Below are 27382 nucleotides of genomic sequence, written 5' to 3' on the forward strand. Positions count from 1 at the left end.
TTAGATTTTGTTAGTCAGTTCTTAAGCAGCCCCTACAGTGCATGTTTTCAGAATCTCCCCACATGATCACCTAAGGATCATACAATATCTAGCGTTCAGATTCAAGCTACTTATAGTCACATGTGCTGATGTGTGGAGGAACTGTAAACTTGCACAGTGTGGTGATAGGATTTGGGGAATAGTTGAGAATATCTGCATTGTATTGTAAGTACCTGTGCATTAATTCTGAGTAGTTATAGGGGTGATCACAAGAGCTGTTGAGAATGTTGTTTCTGCTCGTGTCTTTTTAAATAAATGCATATAACATATTGGATCCATCAAACTTTCGTCATGGAATGGGTTAATTACCGCATCACTTATAACTGGGGGTCTTTGATATTAAATCAGAGAACATCACCTGCACAATACAAGCGGCTTTAGATATTATTTTGATCATATCAAATCTACTATTAAAAAAAATATAAAATTTAGAAAAAAATGTGAGCCAATAGCATATCGCTATTTCAAATCCAATTTTCAAATCTGGTCATTCTGCACTCTTGTCCTATTTGGGACATCTTTGAAGTGGGCCAATTCAATTTACCCCATCAAACCATATATGTTTGAAAACTAGGCAACCCAGGATATTCCAAATGCTAGTATGTTAACTCTTTTCATGCACTAAACTTTGCGGTTGCAACCTTTGTGTTTCTTTTCACGCACATTGTACTTCAGGTATAAATGTACAGCTCGTTATATGTGACACAACACCCCAATGCGTTCAGCAACATCTCGCGAGTACAGTGATAACACCCATGTCGGGTCGTTTCTTGGACTAAAAGGTCACATTTGGGACATGCTCAATTCAGTTTATCCAACTTGGAATTTTGACATCTGGTTATTCTGCCCCATGTCCTATTTCAGACATCTCTGAAGCCGCCCAATTCAATTTACCCAGTCAAAACATTATGAAAATTACACAACCCAGGGTATTTCTAATGCTACTATGTTAACTCTTTCCGTGAACTAATTCTACCACAGGGTGTGTGGAAATTGCCTTCCTGCAAATAAAATATTGTTCTCTAGAGTCAATAATAGAGGGGGGGTGTTAGTTCTGACTTTCCTATAGTGCTTACTATATTTGTTGTTGATGACAAGGAAAAGATTTTACTAATTTCGATCAGGAAACCAAATAGAAGAAAAGTTATTTTTTTTTTTTTTTATCTAAACTTGTCAAAATGTTAATATGTGAAGCAAGAAATTTTACCCATGCTACCTCGTGGCATCCAAAATATTTGACATTCTTTATTATATAGAATATATATTAATATATCATTGTCACACACAGGGTAGAAGGAGACACACGTATCAGGCAGGACTACAAGAACGAATATATATACATACATAAAACACACACACACACACACATAATATTGTATTGTTTATAATAAAACCAATTCCTTTCTACACAGCCACCCAGTACTCTTTAGTGTAAAATAAAGAGGACCAGCATTTGTTCACATTGGAATTTTTTTTTTTTTTTTTTATTTGCTCATCTATTGCAAGCTACGTGAATTCACAATATGAATCTCATTTAAACATTTTGGCTTTAGTGGCTAATCGTCCACATCAAGGCTGTCCATCTGGGCAACATCCACACTAGTATATCAGAATACATTGCTGATGGCAACATTTATTTACTTACAGAGGAGTATCCTGAACCTAACCATAGAAATGTAGATACTCGCCCTTACTCCGTGTGAGCAATGGCTGTGCCAACAGAGAACACCCTTAATTTTAACATTCTAGGGAAATGACTGACTTTTTATTTTAGGTTCAAATAACCGCACTCTTTATTTCCATTCACAGACCATGGAGATGGAGAGAATAATCCTTCATATACCACCTGAAAATAAAATAGCATTACAAGATCAACAGCTTATGTCCACAATCACAAAATGTGAACAGTGTAGTGTTTTACCATGAGATGTTACAAGTAATTGAAAAAAGTAACCTTCATAATATAATGATCCTTAACAAGTTAACAGTGTTATTTTAGTATTTTTCACACCATTTCTCAGAGAAAAAAAAAGGGTCACAGCATTCAGTGTATAGTATACAATTTAAATATATTTTGGTATACAGCAGGATGCTAGAACTGGGTCCATGGAATGTCAAGAACACCAACGCTCATCCTGATACCCGCTGTAACCTTAGCTAGATTGAAATGTTTTAACAGCTAATCTTCTACAAACACGTAAAGGGTTTTTTCACTCATGTCGGAGACTGATATACACACACTATGTCCAAAATATTAAAGTGTGTACATGCAGCAAGCATGTTTAGCTCTATACTTCAGCTACAAGTTCAAGTGGATGAACTGTAACCTGTAAACCCCCCCCCAAAAAAAACTATTTAGCCTCTCTAGTCACCTGCATTATTTTTCGTTCATCGTGTCCTCTTGCTTATTGAGATAGTCTACCGTTCCCATCTTGGGAGTGTGCTTTACAAAACACAACTACAAATTACAATAAATGGTGTGTGAATAAATGCAATTTAAAAACACGCCATAAAAAGAACAATGAACGGTGACAGGGCAATGTTATGCGTAGTGCAAACACAAAAATGTCACAAGTATTTGACCTTTACAGCTCGCAATGTAACAGATGTATTAAAAATCCTGTTTTAGCAAGTTTTAAAACTAATCCAACCTCAAAATATTGCTGTAGGAGGTTAAATTGGAGAGAATTTCCAATGGCACCGAAATATTTACCAAAATGTAATTTTGTATACTGTTACGACCTCTCCCCCACCAAATTGTTGAAGTGCTCAGGCTACAGAAGTCATATTCCTTCATTCAAATAGGGAAAGAGATAAACAAATGTGTCCTGTTGCTTCTTGAACAATGGGGTAAAAATGCTGCTAGTCAAAAGGTGGGAGTATTACATGTAAACATTGGAAACTGGCAGGTTAACGCAACCTCTCTCATGTAGCTGGATGAAATGTGGGAAGGTGAAAAGCAAACAATTCTGCATTGCCACTAGTGAGACGCGAGGTTCTGGAGTGAAACGTGCAAGGAAGCAACATTATTTTTAAGTGTGCAAAAATGTTTCCTTCCTCTCATGGAGGCAGATAAGCAGGGTATGAATGCCCTGAAAACATATCATAAAAAAGCACAACATTAAAGAGAATATCACAGATGGGGGGTTTAAAATTCCAATTTGCAAGCAGGAAAGGTTTCCCCCTGCATGGACACACTGTTGGCACTGTCCAAAACAGAGATACCCAAGCATTGCTGTTGTGTATGTGTTCCTTGAAACCACTCGTGAACAACAGGTGAATCAAAGGTTGGAATCAGGGTCACCTGCAAGTGAAAAAGAAATGTATATAATTTATGCAATTGTGCTTTGATACCGTACTAAATTCATGCACACTGATCTGCTTTTGTTTCAACACAATGGGTCACACATATGCTATCCATATAAAGACTATGTTCATATTACAAAAATGTATTTGCCAATACTACATTAACACAAGCAGACATTACAAGTGCACAATATACAAGTCTTTAAAAAAAAAAAAAAAAGCTATCTTGTCCAAAATAGCGTAGATACTACTGATGGAATAAGCCAAATCACTATTAAAGTGAATTAGAATGTTTGATAGGGTGGCAGCTGCCATTTAGGATTTTTTTTGTCCAAAATGCATTCTTTTAAAGCATAATATGGAACTGGGGTACTGTTCTGAGTGATTACAGAAGTGGGGTACTTAAAGAGTAAGCAGGAAATAATGTATCAGAAAAACAAGCAGGATTTTTATTCAGACTATGCTGTTAAATTCATGTATAATTTTGTATTTGTAATGTTACAAAAATGCTTTTTGAAAAAAAACTAATAAAAACATTTGAAAAGAAAAAACAAGCAACATGCTGGGTTTTCGCTCTGTCGCTTTACAGATCTTTGGTCAGATCTCACCAGGAGATTTTAAACAAGGAGAGTAAAATTGTTTGAGGAGGGCCCTCCTCACCTGTTGTCTCTGTAAGCCAATTTGTTATGTTACATACTACTTATGTCCTGTCTACCCATTGTATAGCGCTACGGAATTTGAGGGCGCTATAAAATAAATTAAAATAAATTGCTATAAAAACTCCTTAAGTAAAAGGTTAAAAAAAAAAAAAAAAAAAACACCCCTCACAAAGGAATTAAGAGTTGAAACTGATTGACCTCCTTCTTTATGAAATACATTTTATACAACATATGTTTCTTATCACTAGGGTAAAATAGTGAAGACAGACCTGCACTTCCTGTGGCCAGTAGCTTTTTCCAGCAAGCAGGGAATCAAGGATTTTGCGAGTGACCTTTTCCTTGGCAGGGTCATCACCACTCATCACATAGCATGAAGAGCGTATCCTCTTGAAAAATTCCTCTTCAACTGTGAAGGCCCCATGCCCACCAGGCAAGTAAGCAAGTTCAACATACACTGGTGCAGGTGGTGGAGAAGGGGAGCTGGACTGGGGAGGTTTGCCATGAAGGGAGGCTGGAAAATAATGTTAAAAAGTTATGGAAGGCAACATCTACAAAGAAATAACCAACATTTTAGCTGTGTGTGATATACATATATTAGTGTAGAGGTTGTAGCCGTATTAGTCCAGTGGCGTCAGAATATCTTGTTACCTTTTTTAGTGGACTAACAGAATTTTGGAGTGACTAGCTTTTGGGAGCTTTTCTCCCTTTCTCAAGTCTAGAACATTTCTGAGCAAAACAACACATAGAATTATAGAATTCAATGTTGTGTGGCAGGAGAGGGGGGGGGTGTTGCTGCGCAGATCTGATAAGGGAGGGTGAGATGCTGTAAAAGTATGTGTCCTTAGCAACGATTGTTAGTATTCCAAAATGGGAAAGAGAAATAAACATACAGATAGTACGAGAAGAATGGAATAGACATACGCATAAAGTTATAAAATGGGTACATGATTTATCTTTGTTAGAAACGCATTATAAACTGACCAATAGATGGTACTATGTACCAACTAGATTAGCTTGTATGTTTCCACAAAACAATAAGATGTGTTGGAGATGTGAAGCATTTGAAGGAACATTTTTACATATTTGGTGGAGTTGTGAAAAAGTTAATAAATTTTGGAATAATGTACTAGACTATTTAAAGAGGGTTGGCAATATAATTATTCCTAGTTCCCCGGCTTCAGCTCTATTACATATGAACTGGCCTACTCTAACTCAGTCCCAGACGGCATTTACAATACATTGCTGTTTAGCAACAAAAAAAATTATAGCTAGAGAGTGGAAGCAGAAGAGGGAATTTGAGTGGTTAAAGTTTACAAAGCAATTAAAATATCAATTCCAAATGGAAATGGGGATTGGCAGAATGAATATGATTTCCTTAGAAAAATATAAAATATGGGAGAATTGTTTGTTGATGCTACAGCAAGACGAGCTGCCCTGACATTAGAAATAAATTTATGTATGGCACTAGGCTTCCCCCTCTCTGAAACTCTGAAATTCTGAACGTTGGATGACAGGAAGCTAGACAATTTAGAAATATATTTTCTCCTTCTTCTTCCATAATCCTCTTTTTCTCTTTCTTCTTTTTTTTTTTTTTATGTTGATGTTTTGGTCGTTGTATTGTGAATGTGTGTTATTCTATTGTTATAAGATATGAATAAAAAAAAATAAATAAAAAAAAAAAAAAGTATGTCCTTCCAGAGGGTCAAATGTTCTGAGTTGGGAGTTTTGGGGGGGAACTTGTAAGAAAAAAAAAAACCCTTACAAGCCGATTGCCCCAATGCAACATCTAAAAAGGTCCTCCTTGCCCCTATTCACAACCACCATACCCATTACCCCGTAAATATAAAAAATACTACTCTATAGGGTACTATATGTAAGGGATGGCTATGGCACTCTAGAAAGAACAAAAACTAAGGATGTGGGGTATTTCGCTAATTAGCAGATGCAGCTAAACAGTTTTGGCTGGGTTTCTCTGCCGCAAAACATACCCTGTGTGAAAAAACAAACAAAAAACTAAGCAACACAGAAGTGTTGGTGGGGAAAGAAAGCGCAGGAAATAATTTCTGCGGCTACCTTTGACAGTGATTGGTGGCCAAATAGCTGCGTGAAGAGTGTCCAAATACCTCTGATACGATTTGTCCGAGTTGTCCGCTTTACAGAAATATATACTTTTGCGGGTATTTTTGATTTGTTTAACATTAGAGTTGCAATTCCCTCATACCTAATGTAAAAATTCTATGGCTTTGTAAAGAATGATGTACACCTTATAGTACGTTCCCTATAAGTGCTGGGAAAGTATGGAAATTCTATATACCGTATTGGCTCGGATATAGGCTGCACCCTTAAAGTTAGGTGCTTTTTTAAAGGAAATTTTTTTCTTGGTTTAAAAAAAAAACGTAGAATAGATATGCTGCCACTCTGCCCTCCACCCGATGTATACAGCCACTCTGCCCTCCACCCGATATATACTGCCACTCTGCCCCCCCCCAAGATACGCTGCCACTCTGCCCCCAAGATGTGCCCCCCCCACGACTTACCAAAGAAGACTCCCATGTGTCTTGCGGGGCCGGCAGGGGACAGCTACGCAATACGCGTAGACAACTTCCAGTGCCGGCACGGGAGATTGTCTAAGCACATCGTGCAGACGTTCACCGGCGCGTAAACGACCTCCGCTGCCGGCATGTCTGCACGATGTGCTTTAACAATCTCCCTTGCCGGGACTCCCCTCCCGGGCGTCGGGCGCTAGACCCCAAATATAGGCCCCACCCCCACTTTAAGTCTTTAAAGTGGGGGTGCGGCCTATATTCGGGCCAATACGCTAAATTAGGTATTTCTGAATACTCTAGAAGCACATTTGAGCATCAACTTATTGCAGTAGGTTGCTGTGATTGTAGGCTGAAATGAATCGAGACACACAGCAAGGTTCAGGGCTACATTAAAAATAACCATACATTCCAAAACGCATAAACCACTTGGCTTTAAACCTGGAATAATTGTAATATGGATGTGATTGCCCCTTTGTGCATGTACCCTACAAAAGGCAACACAAGTAGAAAGAAGCAGCAATTAAACATGACTCAGGCCATAAAGCCAACACAGATATGTGAAGTACATACTGTATCACCAACCTGTTGAAGAACGGACTGCTCCTGGAGATGACTTCACATTCCCAATGCTTCGTCTGCCTGTAGCTGGTCGAGACTCCGTTCCAGAGCGTACTCCTTTATCGGCTGCTTCAGCTCGACCACCAGTAGCCTTCCCTGTTCGCTCTATCATAATCCTTGCCTTAGCAGACATGCCAGGTGTCTTCAAATGATCAGCCTTAATATTGGAGGCGGATGAAGGGCGGGATAGATTCTTCTTTTCCACAGGGTTGGACGGCATGGCTTCTGGGTCAACCATACATGTCCCTGGCTGTGGTGGAAGAGGAAGGGGATCCTGCAGAGGTGCAGGTAGAGGATCTAAATGCCTGGGGGTATTGTCAGCCTCAGATTCTGACTCCCCATCAATAGCAATAGAAGGATATTCCTCAGGTCCAGAGTCAGAAATAGTTGGCAGAGACTCACTGACTGAAGTAGGGGGTGTCTCCAGACCATTAGGTACATTCTTATCAGTGGAGCATAACGGCTTGGCTAGCTCCTGAGAGGGGTCACTGTCACTATCTCTAGGGCTTAGCAAAGCATCAACTTTATGATGCTCAAATTCACATGGTGACACCAAACATAGGTCAACATCATGAGGTGATGCAGACCTTTCAGACTGTCCCTCATATTCCAAAGGCTTTGAAGGACATACTGGCAGGGTTAGAGCCCCTTTGTTTGGAGTGTGTGACTGCGGACAGACATCACTAGGTGACTCATTAACTGGTGGGAGTGTTTGCTCAAAGGAAGAGATAGACAGGGACTCATCCACCTCTGTGGAATGGGGGGAGCCCACCTCAGCGGGAAGAGATGGGGTGGTAATGGTTGGTGATACATCAGGCACATCTTCACAGAATGGACTCAAAGACAAACAACTGGTTTGCCTACCCTGCGAAGAATTTGAATTTTCTTGAGATGACTTGGGGGGTGCTCGCCAGGAGGAGCTCACATTCTTGCCATCTCCTGACAGAATAGGCTGACCATCATTCTGATCCACCACTGCTGGTGAACAATGCCCTGAACTTACCGGAGAAGCCATCTCTAGAGTCTTTTCCTCAGAGCTCCCACAGTGATCATCTAGGGCTTCTCTGCCTTTCTCCGGCACTTCAAGGGCTGTTGGCGTAAGATCAAAATTTACACTTAATTCACTCCGAGGTGTTTTAGCAAGCGGCGATACTGGAACCAGGCCTTTGAGTGGGCTCGTTTCGAGGTAACGGAAACCACATGGGCTCTCCAGATCTTCTGGACACAATCTGTTCTCTGTACAAGCAGGCAGATGCATATCTGCAATGTGGGAATGTTCTTCGTGAACAACAGGTTTGACAGAGTCTTTACTCGTTTCTTGGGTCCCTTCAGGAGAGTTGGACAAATGTGGTACACTTGTCTCCACTACAGCTTCCTTCACTGTTGACTGTTTGACTAGCTCTCCGCTAGGCGTCTTCTTTGGAGGCTTGCCCTTAACTACTACTTTAGAAACTGCAGCAACATCCTTTTTTGTTCCTCCTACATCTTTCTTAAGAGAGCCAACCTTGGATAGAGGCTTCCGGGTATCGGCTAGTGCATTGATACTTTTTCTCTGGTCTTTACCACCACCTTTTGCAGTTTTGCTTTCTTCTCCTTTGTAATCTCTCATGTCTCTTTTTGGAGTCTCTACTTTTCCATCATTAACTAAATGTCGCAAATCCTTCTTAGGTTCATGTTTTGCTACTTCCTTTTTATCGGTTTGATTCTCCTCTCGTTTTACGGAGGGCTTCTTTTCCTCTCTTTGCTGATCTCTCTTCATTGTTGCTTTCTCTTTATTGGTCTTTAACCTTGAATCAGCCTTCTGTTTCTCAGAGGAACCCTCAGTTTTGCCTTTAGCATCCTTTATCTTCTCTCCATCTGCTCCCGAATCCTTAACAGCTTCTGTTTTGCTGCGTTCTTTGCCTTCTGGCTTCACTTCTTTACGCTCAGATTTCACTGGTTTCTCTCTGCCCAGTGGAACCCTGGATTCAACACTAAGCCTGCCTGACCCAGATTTTACACTCTCCTTGCTCTCCGTCCGCCTGGGTTTCGCACCAAATCTATCTGGTTGGTTGATTGCAGTCAGCTCCAGATCCTTGCGTGTCATTACTGGAGCCTTCAGAAATTCCAAGTGTCGCAATTTTTCCAGGCCTTCCAAGATTTTGTTTTGGGGAGTACAACCTGGGAATAACACTCGTACAATCTTCTCAGAGGGAGAAGCTGGATGCCAGACCAGCAAGACACAAGCAGAAGTGACACAACTAATGGGCAAATCAGAACCTTTGTTCAGCTCATCACCATTCCATTGTTTGGTAAAGACTTCAAATTCTTTGCTGCCTTTCACAGGATTCAAGATGTACATTTCCAGTCTTCCAACACCCATCTTCTGGAAAAGAATAGTTGGCTCCACAGTAGGCCCATTGGTTCTGAATAATGGCTCTGGGTGTACACCCAGTTTCTCTAAGCACTGGAGAGTGATTGCGGCCTCTTCACGGCCCTTCACCACATTAGTAACTTCATCTTTAGTAACTAGTTTATCAGCAGCATTAAGAAAAACCACACCTATCTCTGGAGAAACCAGGTTTTTTAACCACTCTTCATTCGTTGGTTGCCCTTGAGAGGCATCATCTTCAGCCTCTGCAATCTTCCTCTGAAGAAAACTGTTTATCCCAGGTAGGCTGTCTATGCCCATGTGTGTTACAAGTATTGAATCTATCCTATCCAAATGACGTACCAGCTTCCAGAATGGAGACCTAGTGTCTGAACCTCCATTCACCAGCATATTGAAACCACTGACTGCAAAGAATGCAGAATCCCCTCTCCCTCCAGGGAAGACATAGCAGCATGGCTTAAACAGTTTTAAAAAACCCACAGTTGATGGGGGCTCCAGCAGCTCGAAAGGAGAAGGGGGTTCAAGGGATTCTGATAAGTATTCCGCTAACTCTTGCAGTCCTTCTGTCTCCGGAACAACTTGGTCCACATTAAACTTTAATTCTATGAAATCCTGAAGGCTGCCTTGATCCAGTTGGCAAACATCCCAGTCTTGGGGACAGATCACAGTTAAGCTGACACGAGCAGATGGGTCAGATGAGCTGAGGGTGTTTCCGATCTGTTGAGAAAAAGGGAGTTTTATTTGTTTTTTTAATTTACATTTTAAATGTAGGTGTAGGAAACTGACTTACCTCCTTGTCCGTAAAAATGTGAATAAAGTCTTCCATGGAAAACCCACCACCTTCTTGAAGAAGAATCTCCCCAGTAAGCTCCAGGAAAGGGCCAGCAAAAATAAGAAGCTTGTGTTTTGACGTGTGGCATAGCAGATTGCGTATCTATGGGGGAGGGGATATAACAATAGTAAGTATGTGATCTCAATCTGAAGAGAGAATGCTTGATTAGCAAAAGGAAAAAAAGTGCGTTGCACACAGATGTATTACAGCAGGTGGAAAGAAGTGAGATTTTCTGCAGATATCAGGTTTGCATAAACAACTGTGCATTCCACTGAAGCCAACTAGATGTCAAGATCCCAAGGGGATGTGTACATGACTTGCTAAGAACTGAAAATGTGAGGTACACCCAATACATTTTAAAATCTGAAAAAAAAAACAGGGTTGAGCTGTAGATGGACTACTAGATTTCAGTAAGTCATTGTAGTGATAGACAAAAGATTGTAGTTACTAGTGGATATGCAGAGTGTGGCTTAGTTGCTAGTGGGGTAGCTCAGGCATCAGTAAATTGATTTGTTAATTTTTTGTTTTTAAAAATGACCTATATGATATACAAAAAAAAATAAAAAAAATCTGCAAGTAACTAGTGCTTTTTTTCTTTTTTAAACTATGTTAGGTTAATCAAGATTTTCCTTTCCATGTTTGATATACCCACATAAATGATAAATTGTTTTGTTTATTTTGAACAAGAATGTTTTGAAAGAGTGCTAGTATGTAAAAGAAATATATTTTATATACCGTATTTGCTCGATTATAAGACGAGGTTTTTTCCAGAGCAAATGCTCTGAAAAATACCCCTGGTCTTATAATTGAGGTCATCTTCTAATTAGACCTAATTCTGCTTCGGGCGTGCTGCTTACCGGGCTTTGATCGCGAGCAGCATCTCTGCTATTAGCAGCAGGAAACAGGAAGCTAGCACAGTCCTCACATAACTCTACCTCCCCCTCCTTCCTCTGGGGGCAGGGCCAGAGAAGTTGCTCGCACAGCCGGGCCCCTGCAGAAGTCTGCGAGTGGGAGATCTGCAGTTCAGGTAAGGGGGTGGGGGGGGTTTGAGCGTGTGTGTATGTGTGATTAATGGAATGAATGAGTATTTAAATGTTTGTGAATGAGTGTGTGTGATAGCATGGATGTGTAAGGGGGTGGGGATGGTAGCATGGCATAGGGAGGCTGTAATCACACTTCTAACATCCCCAGGTTCCAGCATGTACTGGCTGCTTTGGCTTGATAGGAGTGTGATTGCTGTTAGAGATATATATATATATATATATATATATATATATATATATCCAGAAATGCATTTTAACCCCCTATATGCCACTCAGCCCCATGATATGCCTTTTAACCCCCTATATGCCAGAGTGGGGGCATAAGGCATATCATGGGGCAGAGGGGCATATAGGGGGTTAAAAGGCATATCATGGGGCACAGTGGCAAATAGGGGGGTATAAGGCATTTCTGGGGGCAGAGTGGCAAGCCTGGGGGCAGATGTGCATAACTGGGGGGGGCAGGTTGGCAAATAAAAAACATTTTTCTCAATCATAGCTTTTATTAAATATGAAAATTAGTTTACATGAATTAATATTTACTAGTAAAACTTTTTTTCCTATAGGGTAGTCTTATATTCAGGCTTTTTGTTTTTTTTCCCTAAATTAATATTTTGATTTTGGGGGGTCATCTTATAATCGAGCAAATACGGTATTATACAAACACACACACACACACACACTTGTTTTTGCAGTTCTTAGAATTTCTTCTTTATGCTCAGGAACATCCCCTCATTACACACATTCTTTAAGTTCAAGAGGGTCAAATCTACCCCTTACATGGTACTCTATAGATAGTGTTTACCACTTCTGGCTTAGAAGTTAGTGAAAGAGTTATAGTTTTTACGTTTAGTGCTATGCCAATGGGATGTAAAGGATTTTTTTGGTTCTGATTTTTGATTTCACTGTATTTTGTGCAACATGGATAGAGATCCCATACATCTTAAGCATGCTGTTGACGTCAGTTACATAACAGAGCTCACTGTATTGTTTATTCTTAATTTTTGTTTACATTTCTGCTTTCGCTGCCGACAGAGTGAGAACCCCTCTGTCACCTTGCTTCCCCTGGGCAGGACAAAAGAAGTTGCGAGCAACACAGAGGGAAGCAACAGGGCCTCTGCAGAAGTCTGCGAGCGAGAGATCTGCAGTTCAGGTAAAGAAGTGGGGGGTAGGGTTATGAATAAGTATGCGTGATTGAGGGAATGAATGAGCATCTGAATGATTAGTATCTGTGAATTAACAAATGAGCATATGAATGAGTGTGATAGCATGGATGTGAAGTTGTGGGGGGAGAGGTGTATGGCATAAGGGGGCTGTAAGTGATGTGCAGACCCCATACTGCTGGCAGCATCAATACACAAGGGGGGCAGCTAGCCAGGTTTCAGCATGTATTGGCTGCTTGTGCATGATAGGAGTGTGATTGCTATATTAAATATATAGGATTGCTAACAGCAGTCACACCGCTATCATGTCCAGGTATACCAAGATTCCAGCATGTGCTGCTTGACTTGGCATGACAGAAGTGTGATTGCCGTTATATACTTACATTTTTTTGTCCAATTTTGATGTTATTAAAATTGGACAGACAAATTCAACCAAATATATTATATATATCGGTTAACATATATTATATATTCGATTGATTTTTGATTGAATTTTGGAGTGTTTTTTTTTTTCTTTTACAGGTGTGTGTGTGTGTGTGTGTGTGTGTGTGTGTGTGGGGGGGGGGATCATTTTCAGCCAAGTGAATGAATGAACTGAATTTTCATTTCGGTGCATCCCTAATTAAAAATCCTCCTCTACACAACAGCAAGGTTGTAATTTAGGTCAGAAAAGACACAAGCCTATGTTAATATGTAAATAATAGGTGGTTAAGGCACTTTACACAGTTGCCTAGGTGAGGCGTGACCAGAGATGTGTCATGAAGTTCAGAGAAGGGCTACTAAATTGAGATCGGTGTGCAGAATAAAACTCATGAGGAACAACTAAAGCTTGCAGGAGAGAATGACAAACATTTAAATGCATAAAGAGATTTAACAAAGTCAAGGATGGGCATTCATTTCAAAGGAGGACAAATGTTAAGACTTAAGGTCATAGTTTAATATAATTTTATTTCACTGACAAGGTGGTAAATCCTCCCATCAGTAGAGGTTAATACAGTGAGCATGTATACAAGACCATGGGTCACTTAAGGTCAGAGACCTGTACATCAGGAAATCTGGACAGAATGATTCTTATATGCCAAAGTCAATTTGTCTATGTTAGACAGCTAAATATAATATTTTTAAACAGCTAAAGTTATTCTTTATCACAGCACTCAGCTCACAGAGAAAGATGTTAAGACAAATGAGAAAAAAAAAATACTGTACCTCATTACATACAGACTTCTTAGAAGGATTAATCAGAACTAGTGTCTCTAAGGCATCTCCCATATGATATAGGCTTCTCTGTCCTGTTACAGTGAAAGATCATGAGATTTTTAAAGGTTCCCTGCTCCACAGACAGTAAATCATTTAAATTAAAAAAAAAAAAAAAAAAGTTTTTAAAGATTGTAAAAACCAGTTCCTAGAAACAAAATTCTAGAATTAGAAAATCCTCAATCGGGCTCTCTGCTTGAACAATGCTCATCAATCTGGGTTACACAGAAAGACCTTAAAGTCCCCAAGATAAATGGGTTTCTCAACCCATTGAGACCATATTAAGGTACAGGATAAAACCCACCATCTTGCTGTACAGTATTGTAAATAATCAAGCAGATCGCCACAATCCAAGCAACCGTGGAAAGGAGTGACTTGGCAAAATGTCTTACAAAGCACAAGTATAAAAATAAAAAATGGTTGCTTCAGCTTTAATACATTGCCCAAAAATATTAACTTTTTAGGTAACCTAGATTTGGAATATTAGAGTAATCACAATCACATTATACAACCGTTTATACATTATAAGGAAAACAAGACAAAAAGTTCTCTCTTCTTTAGTCTGTTTCTACCTGTCAAACGAAAGCTCAGAGTAGAGTTGGTTAAATTAAAATACAGAAACAATCATACAAAAAAATTAGTTAATCTAGCAGCACATAGGAGCAGATGCAGAATAATTGAATTTGAACGTTTATATTATTTCCACAATTTTTATCTGGATACACTTATGAAAGAAATCTCTTATAAAGAAAACCTTACCCTCAGGATAGGGCAAGACCATGTCTATTTCTGGAATTGCCCAAAAGACAGGCAGATTGTCAGTAGACTATTCTAAAGCTTATCAGTTGAGCATTAGATGGAAATGTTAAGGACAGAAGAAGCTTTCAGAGCATGGCACATGGATTACGCCTGACTGCACCAACTACATTTGTTTACGATTACATGAATATTTATAGACCATATAGAATATCTGTAATAATTACCTATAGACGTGTCACAAATGCTATAAAAGATAATACAATTCAGTTCCATTTCCACATGGTCTCTAAATGTACCCCAATAAAAGCGTCCCAAAAAATGTTTCCACTATTTTTCTGAGAAATAACAGCCAGTCTAGTCTTGCCCACCAACAGCCTACGTGTAGTGTAGCAGAAAACACACACAAATATGTTTCCTGCACACGCACAGTAGCATCCGTCAGCGCAGAGAGTTTTAAACTAAAAGACTTGTCCGTATGTATTTACAAATGCTGTCCACTAACATAAGGCAACTTCCATAAACAGAACAAAAAAGCAGAAGTTAAATAAAATCCACTGGCGACGAGACTTAAATGTGCTTTTTGCATGTCATGGGGCTCTGGCTGCAAATAATGAAGAGTTTAGGAGGCTCATACCTTTCACTTCAGAGGAGAAACTGGCAGAGTGACGGGACACAAATAGTTTCAGCTGGTCATCCAAGTTACAGGAGGAAGGGTCTACATCCCAAGAACAGAAACCTAAAGAAAAGGAAAAGGGAGAGAAAAAGAAGGCAATGCAACAATCTTTACATTTTTTTATTTTTTTTAACAAACTTATTCAGGCTTGGGGAGCATGGATTTAGAAAAAGAAAAAAAAAATGCTAGCACTACAAAATTCTTCACATTTCTACAATGAGAAAACACTTAATAGCTAAGGCCTATCCTTTAAATGAGATGAAGCACAGCATGCCTATGTTAAGAACTTAACTGACAGGTTCCTACAGCATTCTATCTTGAAAGCCATTCTCTAGGACCTCTCCTAGCTGGAGAGCCTTACCAAAGTTAACCAATTTAATGCATAAACAGGGGACTGTTTATATATAAAAATGTTTAATTATGCCATGAATAACAAAAACAGAATAATTCCTCGCTGGTTAATTTAAATATTTAATTTCAGAACAAATAAAATAAGAAGCAATTTAAGTTAAAGCACTGTATAAACAGAATACATTCCTGCATTCTGTTGAGTGTAGAAGCAACAACCTCTTAACATCAACTATGGTATTGTCGCCATGGAGATGGACCACGCGGCTGTATTACCACCAAGCACAACTTAAGAATGCTACCCAACTGCAGTTAACATGCAGGAGGAAGGAAGCGCTGAACTAATAACCCCAATACCGCAGCTTGCTCAAAAAATACCGTAATAACGCACATTAGCATAATATGGGAGTAATTGAATAAGTATTCTAAAAAGAAGCAGCGCTATAAAGCTCCCAGGAATTCTGAGACTCTGCAAAATTCCCCCATGCGTTTTCAAGTGGGATATCACAAAAATGTAAAGGGTCCTCTCAGAGATCATATGTATTAAAGTGATGACTCTGGAGAAGAGCTTTATTTATTTATTTTTTTGGTCCACCATTTTATCTAGTTTTAAACATAAAATATTTGTGTACATTTAGAAAGCAGCTGCCCACATACAAAGTGGCAAAGTTGGCAGATCACCAACAGCAAGCCCTTTACCTAGTTGCCAAGCAGTGGTAGCAGCCTGTTAAGGGGAGCCCTTCATTCTATGAAGTTGAAAGACTGAAGACACTTTAAAGTGTGGCGCTGAAGCACCAGACCGGTCCTCGATTTGGTTATACCAACAATACACAACATAGACCTCATCCTAATAATGTAACGACTGTCCGTATATCAAGGATAAATCTTTACAAGCATTCACTATGCCCTACTAAGAAATAGGGTCACGCAGTAGGTTGTAATAATCCTTAAACTACTAAAGGGTTAGTCTGTTATTCTCATGAGTCACAAAAGCCTATTTCTAACAGGAAAACTTACATCAACTAACCGTCTGGGCCACTGTGCTAAATTATGATTTGAGGAGCTTACAGTAATTTGGAGGACATTTCTGAAAACATTTGTTGACATTTGCTAAAAATAAAACAGAGAGGGAGAGACGTGTGAGAAGCTCACATATGCTTTTGCTTCTTTGACAGAGTAGGATTATGGGATACAAGGCTTATGAAAGCATTTTAGAATTTGCGTTCGGCGCTAGTTCAATGGCTACGCAAACTCCGTACTGAGAATCAGGACACATCCCACGTACTATAAACCGGATAACAGGAAGGTAAGCACAGTGCAGGCGCACTAGATTGCACATAGACACGTGAATGCACCAGTCTAGTGTATACATGAACACATACTGCTAATGAAGATTGATGCTCGCATACACATATTGTATACACAGCCCGTCATGCTTAATATCCCCCATACACAGCTTCAGCGACCACTCACCTCTCTTCAGTTCGCTAACTGCTCTATCAATCAGTCCGGGGCCCCGACGGCTCTCCCCGCAAAGTACCAAAGCAGAGAACCGCGGACACCCAGGACCCGCCTGAATCGCCGCCATCTTGCCTGTGACATAGGAACGCAAAGAAGCACGGGAATGAAGTCAGCGCCGGCCATTCAGAAGCGGGCACCAATCTGGGCACACCCACCGGAGGGCATACACGCCCTCTCGAGGCTTAAAGGGGAAAATCCAGAGCAATAACCAATATTTTAATTTGAGCATACAGCATGATGCCCAACGTTAGCACTGACAAAAACATGTCACCCCCCCCATAGACTTCTGTTATCTGCAGAGCTGAGCTGAAGTCTGCCATTGTTGACCTCATGGTTTATATTTTGTAGAAACAATGTGTAATCAATGTAAATACTAAAGAATTAGTAATTCACCCGAGTAAGGCAAACATTTATAAGACTAGAGTAGCAGCAAAGGGGCTGATGCCTAGACATAACAATGTACAATGTCTGGCTCCAGTAATAAAACATGAGATTCGTTACATCTGTACAAATGTTGCTATCTGATGTTCAATAAACTGCATTGCATCAAGCGAGGATGCTAAAAAGGAGCTGAACTGAAGGATAAACACTTTAGGTAATATGCATACCTGGGAACTCTCCGGGTTTGACCAATGTGTGAATCACCGCTTCTCAGGGTTTACACCCGAATCTTCCAGGGAGCGGGGTCTTGACATGCCCCATCCCCACCCATTTGCCCTTTAAATGGGGTGTTTCCCACTGACATCAGTGGGATCGTCCCTGACATCAGTGGGAACTCCGACAGACATCATGGGACCGCCCACCGATATCAGCAGGCAATCCTGGCCACGTTCCGCAAGGGTAGCCGGAGAGAAGAAGTTCCCAGTTATGGTAATATAGAGGCTCGATACCCATGCCTGGGAGCTCTCCAAGTTTTGTCTAGAGACTCCGGGTGAAGTGTCGGTCACTAGGGTGGAACTCCAGGGTTGCAGGAGTGATGTTATTGCACGCCTACTCTCCTCCAACAAGCGAGAGCGGCCACCAACATCAGCGGGACCTGCTACCCGCATGCCGCAAGGGGGCTCTGGAGCCAGCAAGTTCCCAGTTATGCCTATACTTCTTGAAAATAGCAAAACAACTCCTTTCTGACCTTTCAGGTTCTTCCTCTGTTGAATGCTACATAGCGCACTTCATAAAGCCATGCCATGGGGTTTTCTAGAATAAAATGTGTATATGTGGAAAGGCACAGCCTAACCACCAAGCATATGTGTTTAGGAGATCTCCCTTTCCACATTTCACTTGTTCGTATCTCAAACACCAAAGCACCTCAGATTAAAAGGAAAAAGATTCCAATAGCTTGATCAAGTGGTGTAAAGCACACCACAACTGGACTCTGGAGGAGTGGAAATGTGTTTTATGGTGTGATGAATCACGCTTCTCTGGCAGTCTGATGGGCAAATCGGGGTTTGGCAGATGCCAGAACATTACCTGTCTTCTTTAGGGGTTGGGCTAGGGCCTCTTACTTCACGTGCAGGAAAATCTTAATGCTTCAGCATACCAAGACATTGTGAACAATGCTATGCTTCCAACTTTGTGGGAACAGTTTGGGGAAGGCCCTTTTCTATTCCAACATGACTGTGCCCCACTGCACAGAGCAAGGCCCATATAAAGACATGGTTGGATGCCTTTGGTTTGGAAGAACTTGACTGGCCGCACAGACCCCTGATCTCAGCCCCATCAAACACCTTTGGAATGAACTGGAATGGAGACTGCGGGCCAGGCATGCTTGATCACAAATGATCTACTGGATGAATGGGCAAAACTTCCAACAGAAACACTCCAAAATCTTGTGGAAAGCCTTCCCAGAAGAGTTAAAGCTGTTATAGCCACAAAGGGGGGACCAACTACATACTAATGTCTGTGTATTTGGAATTAGAGAACAGACCCAGTTTTAGCAACCTTCCTTTTCTCCTGTACTACAGACAGATATTTAGATCTCCTGAGATTCCTTAATTTTAGTGAGAATACTCAATGCCGCCTAGAGGTCACCCACAAGTTCACATCCTTGAGCAGAATGTCTGCATTGATTAATTTCTTGTTCTTTTCAAGGGTAGACTGCATTTTGGCAGTATATACAGTCAAAGCAGTCAAGGTATGGTGTAAAGTTATACAAACATTGTGAAAGCAGTATATGAAATACTCATACCTGGGAACTTCTTTACTCAGGCTACCCGGAGCCTTCCCTTGTAGGACACGGCCAGGACTGCCCACTGGCAGTTACGGGTGTCGGCAGGACACTAGCTCCGTTAGGAACAGGGCTGGTTGGGATGATCACAGATCGCCATACCTGGGAACTTCTTAGCTCCGGCTACCTGGAGCCTTCCCTTGAGGGACGCGGTCAGGACTACCCGCTGACGTCGGTGGGCGACCCCGCTGACGTCGGGGGCGTTCCCATTGATGTCAGTGGGCATTCCCGTTGATGTCAGTGGGAGTTCCCATTTAAAGGGGGAAATGGGCGGGGAGCAGGGCATATAAAGACCCTGCAACCCGGAGGTTTCGAGTGTTGACCCAGAGAACTGGAGAAGTGGTGCTTCACCCGGAGATCTATGGGTCAAACACGGAGAGTACTGTAAGGCTGCAAGGCAGGTACAATGGTAGAGTCCGGTATGCAGGTACGTACCCCAGGAATCAGCAGATAGGGCAGGCGAGAATAAGCCGAAGTCAGGAACGAAGCCGTGGTCAGGGAAAATAGCGAGCTGCGAGGTCAAAATCCGAAGCCAGAGTCAGGAAACCAAAATATCAGGAACGCCGTTAAGTAGCCAAGGGTCGGGATATAGAGAGCAGCAGAGTAGAGGGCAAGCCGGGTTTGGTACACAGAAATCGTCATGAATAATCAAAAATGCACTAGAGCTCAAATGGAAGAACAATCACTGAGCACTGAGCTAATCTCAGTGCTCAGTTTTTAAACTTGCCGCCTGGGGGAAGCCTCGCCCACAGCCGTGACGTCATCCGTGCGCGTACCCCGGCGTCTCCATTCGGGGACGTATAAAGTTTGTTGAGGGCGCGCGCCTAGCGGCAGACATTCTTACGGAGGTGGAGGAAGCTGGAGACGCGCCGCGGGATCCGGTACCCGTGGGCATGGGGTATTCAGGTGAGTCACTTCGGCGGACCCGGAGTTGCGGACCCTGACAGATCCTCCTCCCGACGAGAGGTCTCCGGACTCTCTCAGGACCTGGACGATCAGGGCATAACCCCTCCAGCGGATAAGGTATTGTAATTTTCTATGATAGTACCTAGAGCCCAGTATCTTTTCGACCTCGTATTCAGGGATATTATCAACTAGGAGCGGAGGAGGTGGGTTAGGAAGACGGCCTGGGAACGGATTAACTCTCCACGGTTTGAGCAATGATACATGGAACACGGGATGGATGGACATGGAGTTAGGCAGCTTCAATTCTACTGCTGTGGAGGAGATGAGACGGCTGATAATAAAAGGTCCAATGTACTTGGGACCCAGCTTCCTAGTAGGACATGATAGTTTGAGGTGCCTAGTAGAGAGCCAAACCTTGTCACCAGTTTGATAGAGTGGCGTACTGCTGCGATGGCGATCCGCAAAATTCTTGTAATGACGTTGAGCCGTCACTAGGGTTTCGTGAAGAAGGGAAAAAGTTTTGGTCAGTCTATTAGTGTGTTCAGAAACCGAGGGGACAACACTGGGTATAGGAGCTCCAGGTAACATTGTAGGATGATATCCATAATTGGCAAGGAACGGCGACATATTGAAGGAGCGATGAATACGATTATTATACGCGAACTCCGCTAATGGCAAGAAAAGAGACCAATCGTCCTGTAAGTAGGCTGAGTAACACCGAAGATATTGTTCAAGCGTCTGATTGGTCTGATTGGACGGATTGGTCCGTCTGACCGTTGCTCTGAGGATGGAAGGCAGAGGAGAGAAAATGCTGAATATGGAGTTGTTGGCAGAATGCTTTCCAAAAACGTGAGGTAAACTGCGAGCCCCGATCAGATGTGATGTCATCAGGTAGGCCATGTAAGCGAAATATATTTTGAACAAAAAGCGTAGCCGTCTCGGAGGCGGAGGGAAGATGTCCATAGGGAATAAAATGTGCCATTTTTGTAAAGGGATCAACAACCACGAGAAGCGTAGTGAAGTGATTGGATGGTGGAAGGTCGGTGATGAAATCCATCGATATGCTTGTCCATGGTTTGGATGGGGCAGGAAGAGGCTGTAGGAGGCCTGCGGGACGCCAAGGACGGTATCTCCTTGGCTCAAGCACACGTAGAGCAGGATGACACAAAGGCCTTCACGTCTTCCTTAAGTGTCGGCCACCAGAAAGATCGCTGAATCAAATCTGATGTTTGTAGGATACCTCCATGTCCGGCGATTTTTGTGTCGTGAAAGGCTTGTAGAACTTGTAAACGAACCTCTGGAGGGACAAAAACGAGGTCATTGTGATAGTAGAGACCATGCTGGTATTGTAGTTCGGGAACTTCTGGTAAGTGGTTGCGTGAAGAGTACTGAGTGCCAGATGGTGCTGGTCATGGCAAGAAACTGTGTAGGGGATAAAATGGTGTTATCTGTTTCAGGAGTCTGCATGGTAGGAACGCCATGCATAAGGGAGAGCGAGTCGGCTTTAGTATTACGGGACCCTGGACGGTAGGTAATGTGAAGTTGAAACCGTGTGAAGAATAAGGTTGAAGGCGTTTGGCCGAGCGCAAATATTCTAAATTCTTGTGGTCGGAAAATACAGTGATGGGGTACAGAGCTCCCTCCAGCAAATGACGCCATTCTTCCAGAGCTAGTTTAATCGCCAATAATTCTCGTTCTCCTACATCATAATTTCTTTCTGCTGGAGAGAGAATTCGGGAAAAATAAGCCACTGGATGTAATTGTCCGTCAGATTCTTGCCTTTGAGAGAGTACTGCTCCTACGGCGGTATCTGAGGCATCGACCTCCAAGGTATAGGGATTTTGGAGGTCAGGCATCCAGAGGATGGGAGCAGAGATGAATCTGTCTTTAAGGTAGTCGAAAGCCTTTTGTGCTGCCTCGGACCAGACAAACTTGGAATTCTTGGAGGTAAGAGCGGTTAAGGGTTGAGCAAATTTGGAAAAGTCTCTGATAAATTTACGATAGTAATTCGCAAATCCGATGAATCTCTGAACTCCTTTCCGGTCTGTAGGAGGAGGCCAGTGGAGAATAGCATCGACTTTCTTCTTATCCATCTGGATGCTGGTAGGAGTGAGAACATAACCCAGGAAATTAATGACTTGCACTTCAAACATACATTTCTCTGGTTTAGCAAAAAGTCATTCTGAGTCTATAGAGCACCTGACTGACATGTTCCCTGTGTGTCTCTATGTTTGGGGAAAACACCAGGATGTCATCTAAATACACTATGACGTATTGGTCCAGAATATCGCGAAAAACGTCATTGACGAAGTGTTGGAAGGTGGCGGGTACGTTGCATAACCCGAAAGGCATGACAAGATACTCAAAATGGCCATAACGGCATCTGAAAGCTGTCTTCCATTCATCATCTTTGCGTACTCTTGCGTAAGCTCCCCGTAAATCTATTTTGGTGAATATCTTGGTTCCACGAACATGTTCCAATAGTTCAGGAATCTCCTGAGTACAGTGATACCTCCCATGCATGTGTATGCCTGGCTGTTTGGGGGCAAAAGGGCCACATTTGGGGCATGCGCATTTTTCAACTTTGACATTTGGTGATCCACTGCCCATGCCCTATTTGGTACATCTTTGAGCCTGGCCAATTCAATGTGCCCTATAAAACCATATATTTTTTAAAACTAGACATCCCAGGGTATTTCAAATGCTGGTATTTTAACTCTTTGCATGCACACATTTTACCACCAGCCTTTGTCAAAGATTGCAGTAGTATTTTTTTGTGCGTATTTTCCCCCCACACGTTGTACTTTAGATATGAATTGACAGCTTCTGGTACATGTCACTGTCGCACAACACCCCAATATGTGTTAAACAACATCTCCTGAGTACAGTGATACCTCATACGCACATTGCCCCGATTTGGGCGGGACAGGCATGATTTGGGGTCGCTGTCCCGCTGTCCCGCCTATCCCTACTTTTGTTCCGCTTTTCAGGGGCAGAGGTAGGGTGAGGCGAGAGCCGTTCTCACCTCAGGTGCAGCTGCGGGGGGGCCCACAGCCACCTGATCAGTAGCTGCAGCCTGTAGGACTAGTTGGGAGATCACGATCTCCCTCTAGTCGGCTCAACATTAGGGAGCGCAAGGTCTCTCACTTCAGACCTCGCTTTACTGCTCCCTCATCATTACACGCCGTCAAATAATGCAGAGTGCGGGGATATGACGTCATCCCTGCGCTCTGCAGCAATAGCCTGCGCGTAGTGATGAGGGAGCAGTAAAGCGAGGTCTGAAGTGACAAACCTCACGCTCCCACTGGAGGATGGTGGAAGAGGTAAAAGATGGGGAGAAAGGGGTGTAATGGCAGTGTATGTGAATGTGTGTGTTTGTAAGCTTGTGTGTGTGTGTGTATGAACAGGTGTGTGTAAGAGCAGTATAGGTATTTGTAAGATGTGTGTAAAAGCAGTGTATGTGTATATGTGTATGTAAGCACAATGCACGTGTATATGTGTGTGTAAGGGCAGTATATGTTTATATGTGTGTGTAAGGACAGTGTATGTGTATATGTGTGTTTACGAGCAGGTGTATGTAAGGGCAGTGTATGTGTATATGTGTGTGTAAGGGCATTGTATGTGTATATGTATGTTTATGGGCAGGTGAAACTTTTTCAACTTCTTTATTTTTCATTTTTGGTAAAGCAACTAAAAATTGAGAATTAAACATGAAATACCTTTTTATAATTTTAGTAAATGATTTTGTCCTCTGATTTCAGCTTTCACCAGATATACTGGCCACTTTTTTTTAGGTACAACTTGCTAGTACTGTGTTGGTCCCCCTTTTGCCTTCAAAACTGCCTCAATTCTTTGTGGCATACTTTCTACTAGGTGCTGGAAACATTCCTCAGAGATTTTGGTCCATATGGACATGATGGCATCACACAGTTGCTGTAGATTTGTCAGCTGCACATCCATGATGCAAATCTCCCGTTCAACCACATCCCAAAGGTGCTCTATTGGATTGAGATCTGGTGACTGTGGAGGCCATTGGAGTACAGTGAACTCATTGTCATGTTCAAGAAACCAGTTTGAGATGATGTGAGCTTTGTGACATGGTGCATTATCCTGCTGGAAGTAGCCATAAGAAGATAGGTACACTATGGTCATAAAGGGATGGACATGGTCAGCAACATCACGTTTAAACAATGCTCAATTGGTACTAAGGGGCCGAAAGTGTGCCAAGAAAATGTCCCCCACACCATTACACTACCACGACTACCAGCCTGAATCGTTGATACAAGGCAGGATGGATCTATGCTTTCACGTTGTTTACGACAAATTCTGACCCTGCCATCTGAATGTTGCAGCTGGAATCGAGACTCATCAAACCAGGCAACATTCTTCCAGTCTTCCATTGTACAATTTTGGTGAGCCTGTGCAAATTGTAGCCTCAGTTTCCTGTTCTTAGCGGACAGGAGTGGCACCCAATGTGGTCTTCTGCTGCTGTAGGCAATCAGGCTGTCACATTTAAATGATGCTCAATTAGTACTAAGGGGCCCAAGGTGTGCCAAGAAAATGTCCCCTAACACCATTAAACCACCACCACCACCAGCCTGAACCGTTGATACAAGGCAGGATGAATCCATGCTTTCATGTTGTTTATGCTAAATTCTGACCCTGACATCTAAATGTCACAGCTGTAATAGAGACTCATCAGACCAGGCAGTGTTCTTCCAGTCTTCCATTGTCCAATTCTGGTGATACCTTGGATTCCTTGGTTGTAACAAGTGGTTATTTGAGTTACTGTTGCCTTTCTGTCATCTCCAACCAATCTGCCCATTCTCATCTGACCTCTGAAATCAACAAGACATTTTCGTCCACACAACTGCTACTCATTGGATATTTTCTCCTTTTCAGACCATTCTCTGTAAACCCTAGAAATGGTTGTGCGTGGAAATCCCAGTAGATCAGCAGTTTCTCAAATACTCAGACCAGCCTGTCACCAACAACCATGCCACGTTCAAAGTCACTTAAATCCTCTATCTTCCCCATTCTGGTGACTACGTCTACATGCCTAAATGCATTGAGTTGCTACCGTGTGATTGGCTGATTAGCTATTTGTGTTAACAAGCAATTGAACAGGTATACCTAGTAAAGTGGCCAGTAAGTGTGTGTATATATATATATAACGGACCGACCAGGGACCTCAGGTTGTCCCTCTCCGCCAAGAGCGACTTCTCCCTTCGGGACAATAATTCCCCGCAATCAGTAGGCAATATCCCCAAGCAAAGTAAAGGGATATCGCTATGCAGTACCCAAATAACCAGGCAAGGCTAGTCTTTAGGTACAACAAGAGGAGAACTGATTTATTTTAGACACAGACAGCTGGATATATCCAGCAAACACACATTAACATAAAAGAAGATATTGGGATACAAACTGCCCCCTTAATCTGCATCCCAGAGACAACAGGGGCAGTAAAGGGATTAACAATACAAAAGGATACAGACGCTACTAAAATAAGGAATACACATTGTCTTGATTAGATTATCTCCCAGACTTTAGTGTGCTGTGTAAACAGTTATGAAATAATAAAATACATTTTTATTAATAACACACAAAAGGAGAACATGGCACTCTTTACCAGGGCCCATAGTCTGTAGTAAGGAGGCTGGCACTCAGTCCCCTCCAGGAGCCCATGGCACAGAGGCTTCCATGACATTTCTCCCCCATCGCAAAGAGACTAACACAGGAGGAGACCCCAGACGAGTTGACTCTGAAGTTAGTCAGTCCATCCCGTCCCAACTGGTCCCCTAGCCCAATTGCCCCTACAAGTGCAGTGCTCACCCGGCCAAACTCTGCCTCTCCCGATGAACATACCAGCCGCTGAAGAGAAGTGTCAACTGCCCCTTCTCCCTGGAGTGTACTCAGCCGCTGGGGAGTAATACCACCTGCATTCCCTCCCTGGTTATCCTGCTGGAGGGATGGGCCGGTTGCACAGGTTCTCAGGCACTTGCTCAGCTGCTGAGGAGTGATGGTGCCTGCCTCCCCTCCCTGCTGCTTCTGTTGCCACTGGGGAGGAAGGACAAGTTCTTCCGCTCCCGGGTGTCACGGGGTCAGGTAGCGAAAGAGGATCCAACTATGCAGATATGTAGATGTAGAGAAGTCCAGTAAACAGTCCGATATCAAGGGCAACGGCAGGCAGCAAGGTCAAACGTATCCGAGGTCAAGGCAGGCAGATCAGAAGCATAAACGGTTAAACAGGTCCGAGGTCAAGGCAGGCAGATCAGAAGCATAAACGGTTAAACAGTCCCGGCGGTACGAGGAGGGGACGCGCCTGCACGTCCTCGGCGTGCAGACGCCATCCCGGACGAGAGTGTGGAGGGAGGGTTGCCCTGCCGAGCTGCCGCGAACCCCAAAGGTACGTGCTGCGGCGGCGCGCGTGACACCCTGCCGATGTCGGATCACGGCAGAGGCGGAGCCGTGACACAGACGCGTGCACACGGCGTCTGCGGCAGTGACGGACGAGCCGCCGCGAGCCCCAATGGTACGTGCCGTGGCGGCGCGCGTGACACCGGGCTTGTGATCTACCGTTGGGGAGACTGGCCGGCTGCGACATCTCCCGGGTACTCACTCAGCCGCTGGGGAGTGATGCCGCCTGCATCCCTTCCCTGGTGCTGCTGCTGCCGGTGGGGAGATGGGCCGGCTGCGCCGCCTCCCAGGCCATCTGTCAGGCGCTGGGGAGGGAGGACGATATCCTTAGCTCCCTCAATTGGGATCTGCCGCTGGGGAGCGAGGACAGGTTCTTCTGCTCCCAAATCTGTGACCTGCCGCTGGGGAGACTGGCTGGCTGCACCATCTCCTGTGCACTCACTCAGCCGCTGGGGAGTGATGCCGCCTGCATCCCCTCCCTGGTGCTCCTGCTGCCGCTGGGGAGATAGACCGGCTGCGCCGTCTCCCAGGTCATCGGTCAGCTGCTGGGGAGAAGGGACGATACCCTCAGCTCCCTCAACTGGGATCTGTCGCTGGGGAGCGAGAACAGGTTCTTCCCCTCCCGGATCTGTGATCTGCCGCTGGGGAGACTGGCCAGCTGTGTCATCTCCTGGTTACTCACTCATCCGCTGGGGAGTGATGCCGC

The 27382-nt window shown here is 43.1% G+C and overlaps 1 protein-coding gene across 1 annotated transcript; it reads right to left on the minus strand.

The window, feature by feature from the left end:
• Positions 1-1259: 1259 nt before the first annotated feature.
• Positions 1260-17196, minus strand: MAP1S (microtubule associated protein 1S). The gene is made up of 7 exons (XM_053465583.1): positions 17082-17196; positions 15222-15323; positions 13781-13863; positions 10330-10473; positions 7133-10256; positions 4274-4515; positions 1260-3343 (listed from the first exon to the last, which is right to left on the minus strand). The coding sequence occupies exons 1-7, from the start codon at positions 17194-17196 to the stop codon at positions 3188-3190; spliced, it is 3966 nt and encodes a 1321-aa protein (XP_053321558.1). The 3' UTR covers positions 1260-3187.
• Positions 17197-27382: the final 10186 nt, after the last annotated feature.

Source organism: Spea bombifrons, chromosome 1 (genome assembly GCF_027358695.1).
Source record: "Spea bombifrons isolate aSpeBom1 chromosome 1, aSpeBom1.2.pri, whole genome shotgun sequence".
Taxonomy (NCBI): Eukaryota; Metazoa; Chordata; class Amphibia; order Anura; family Pelobatidae; genus Spea; species Spea bombifrons.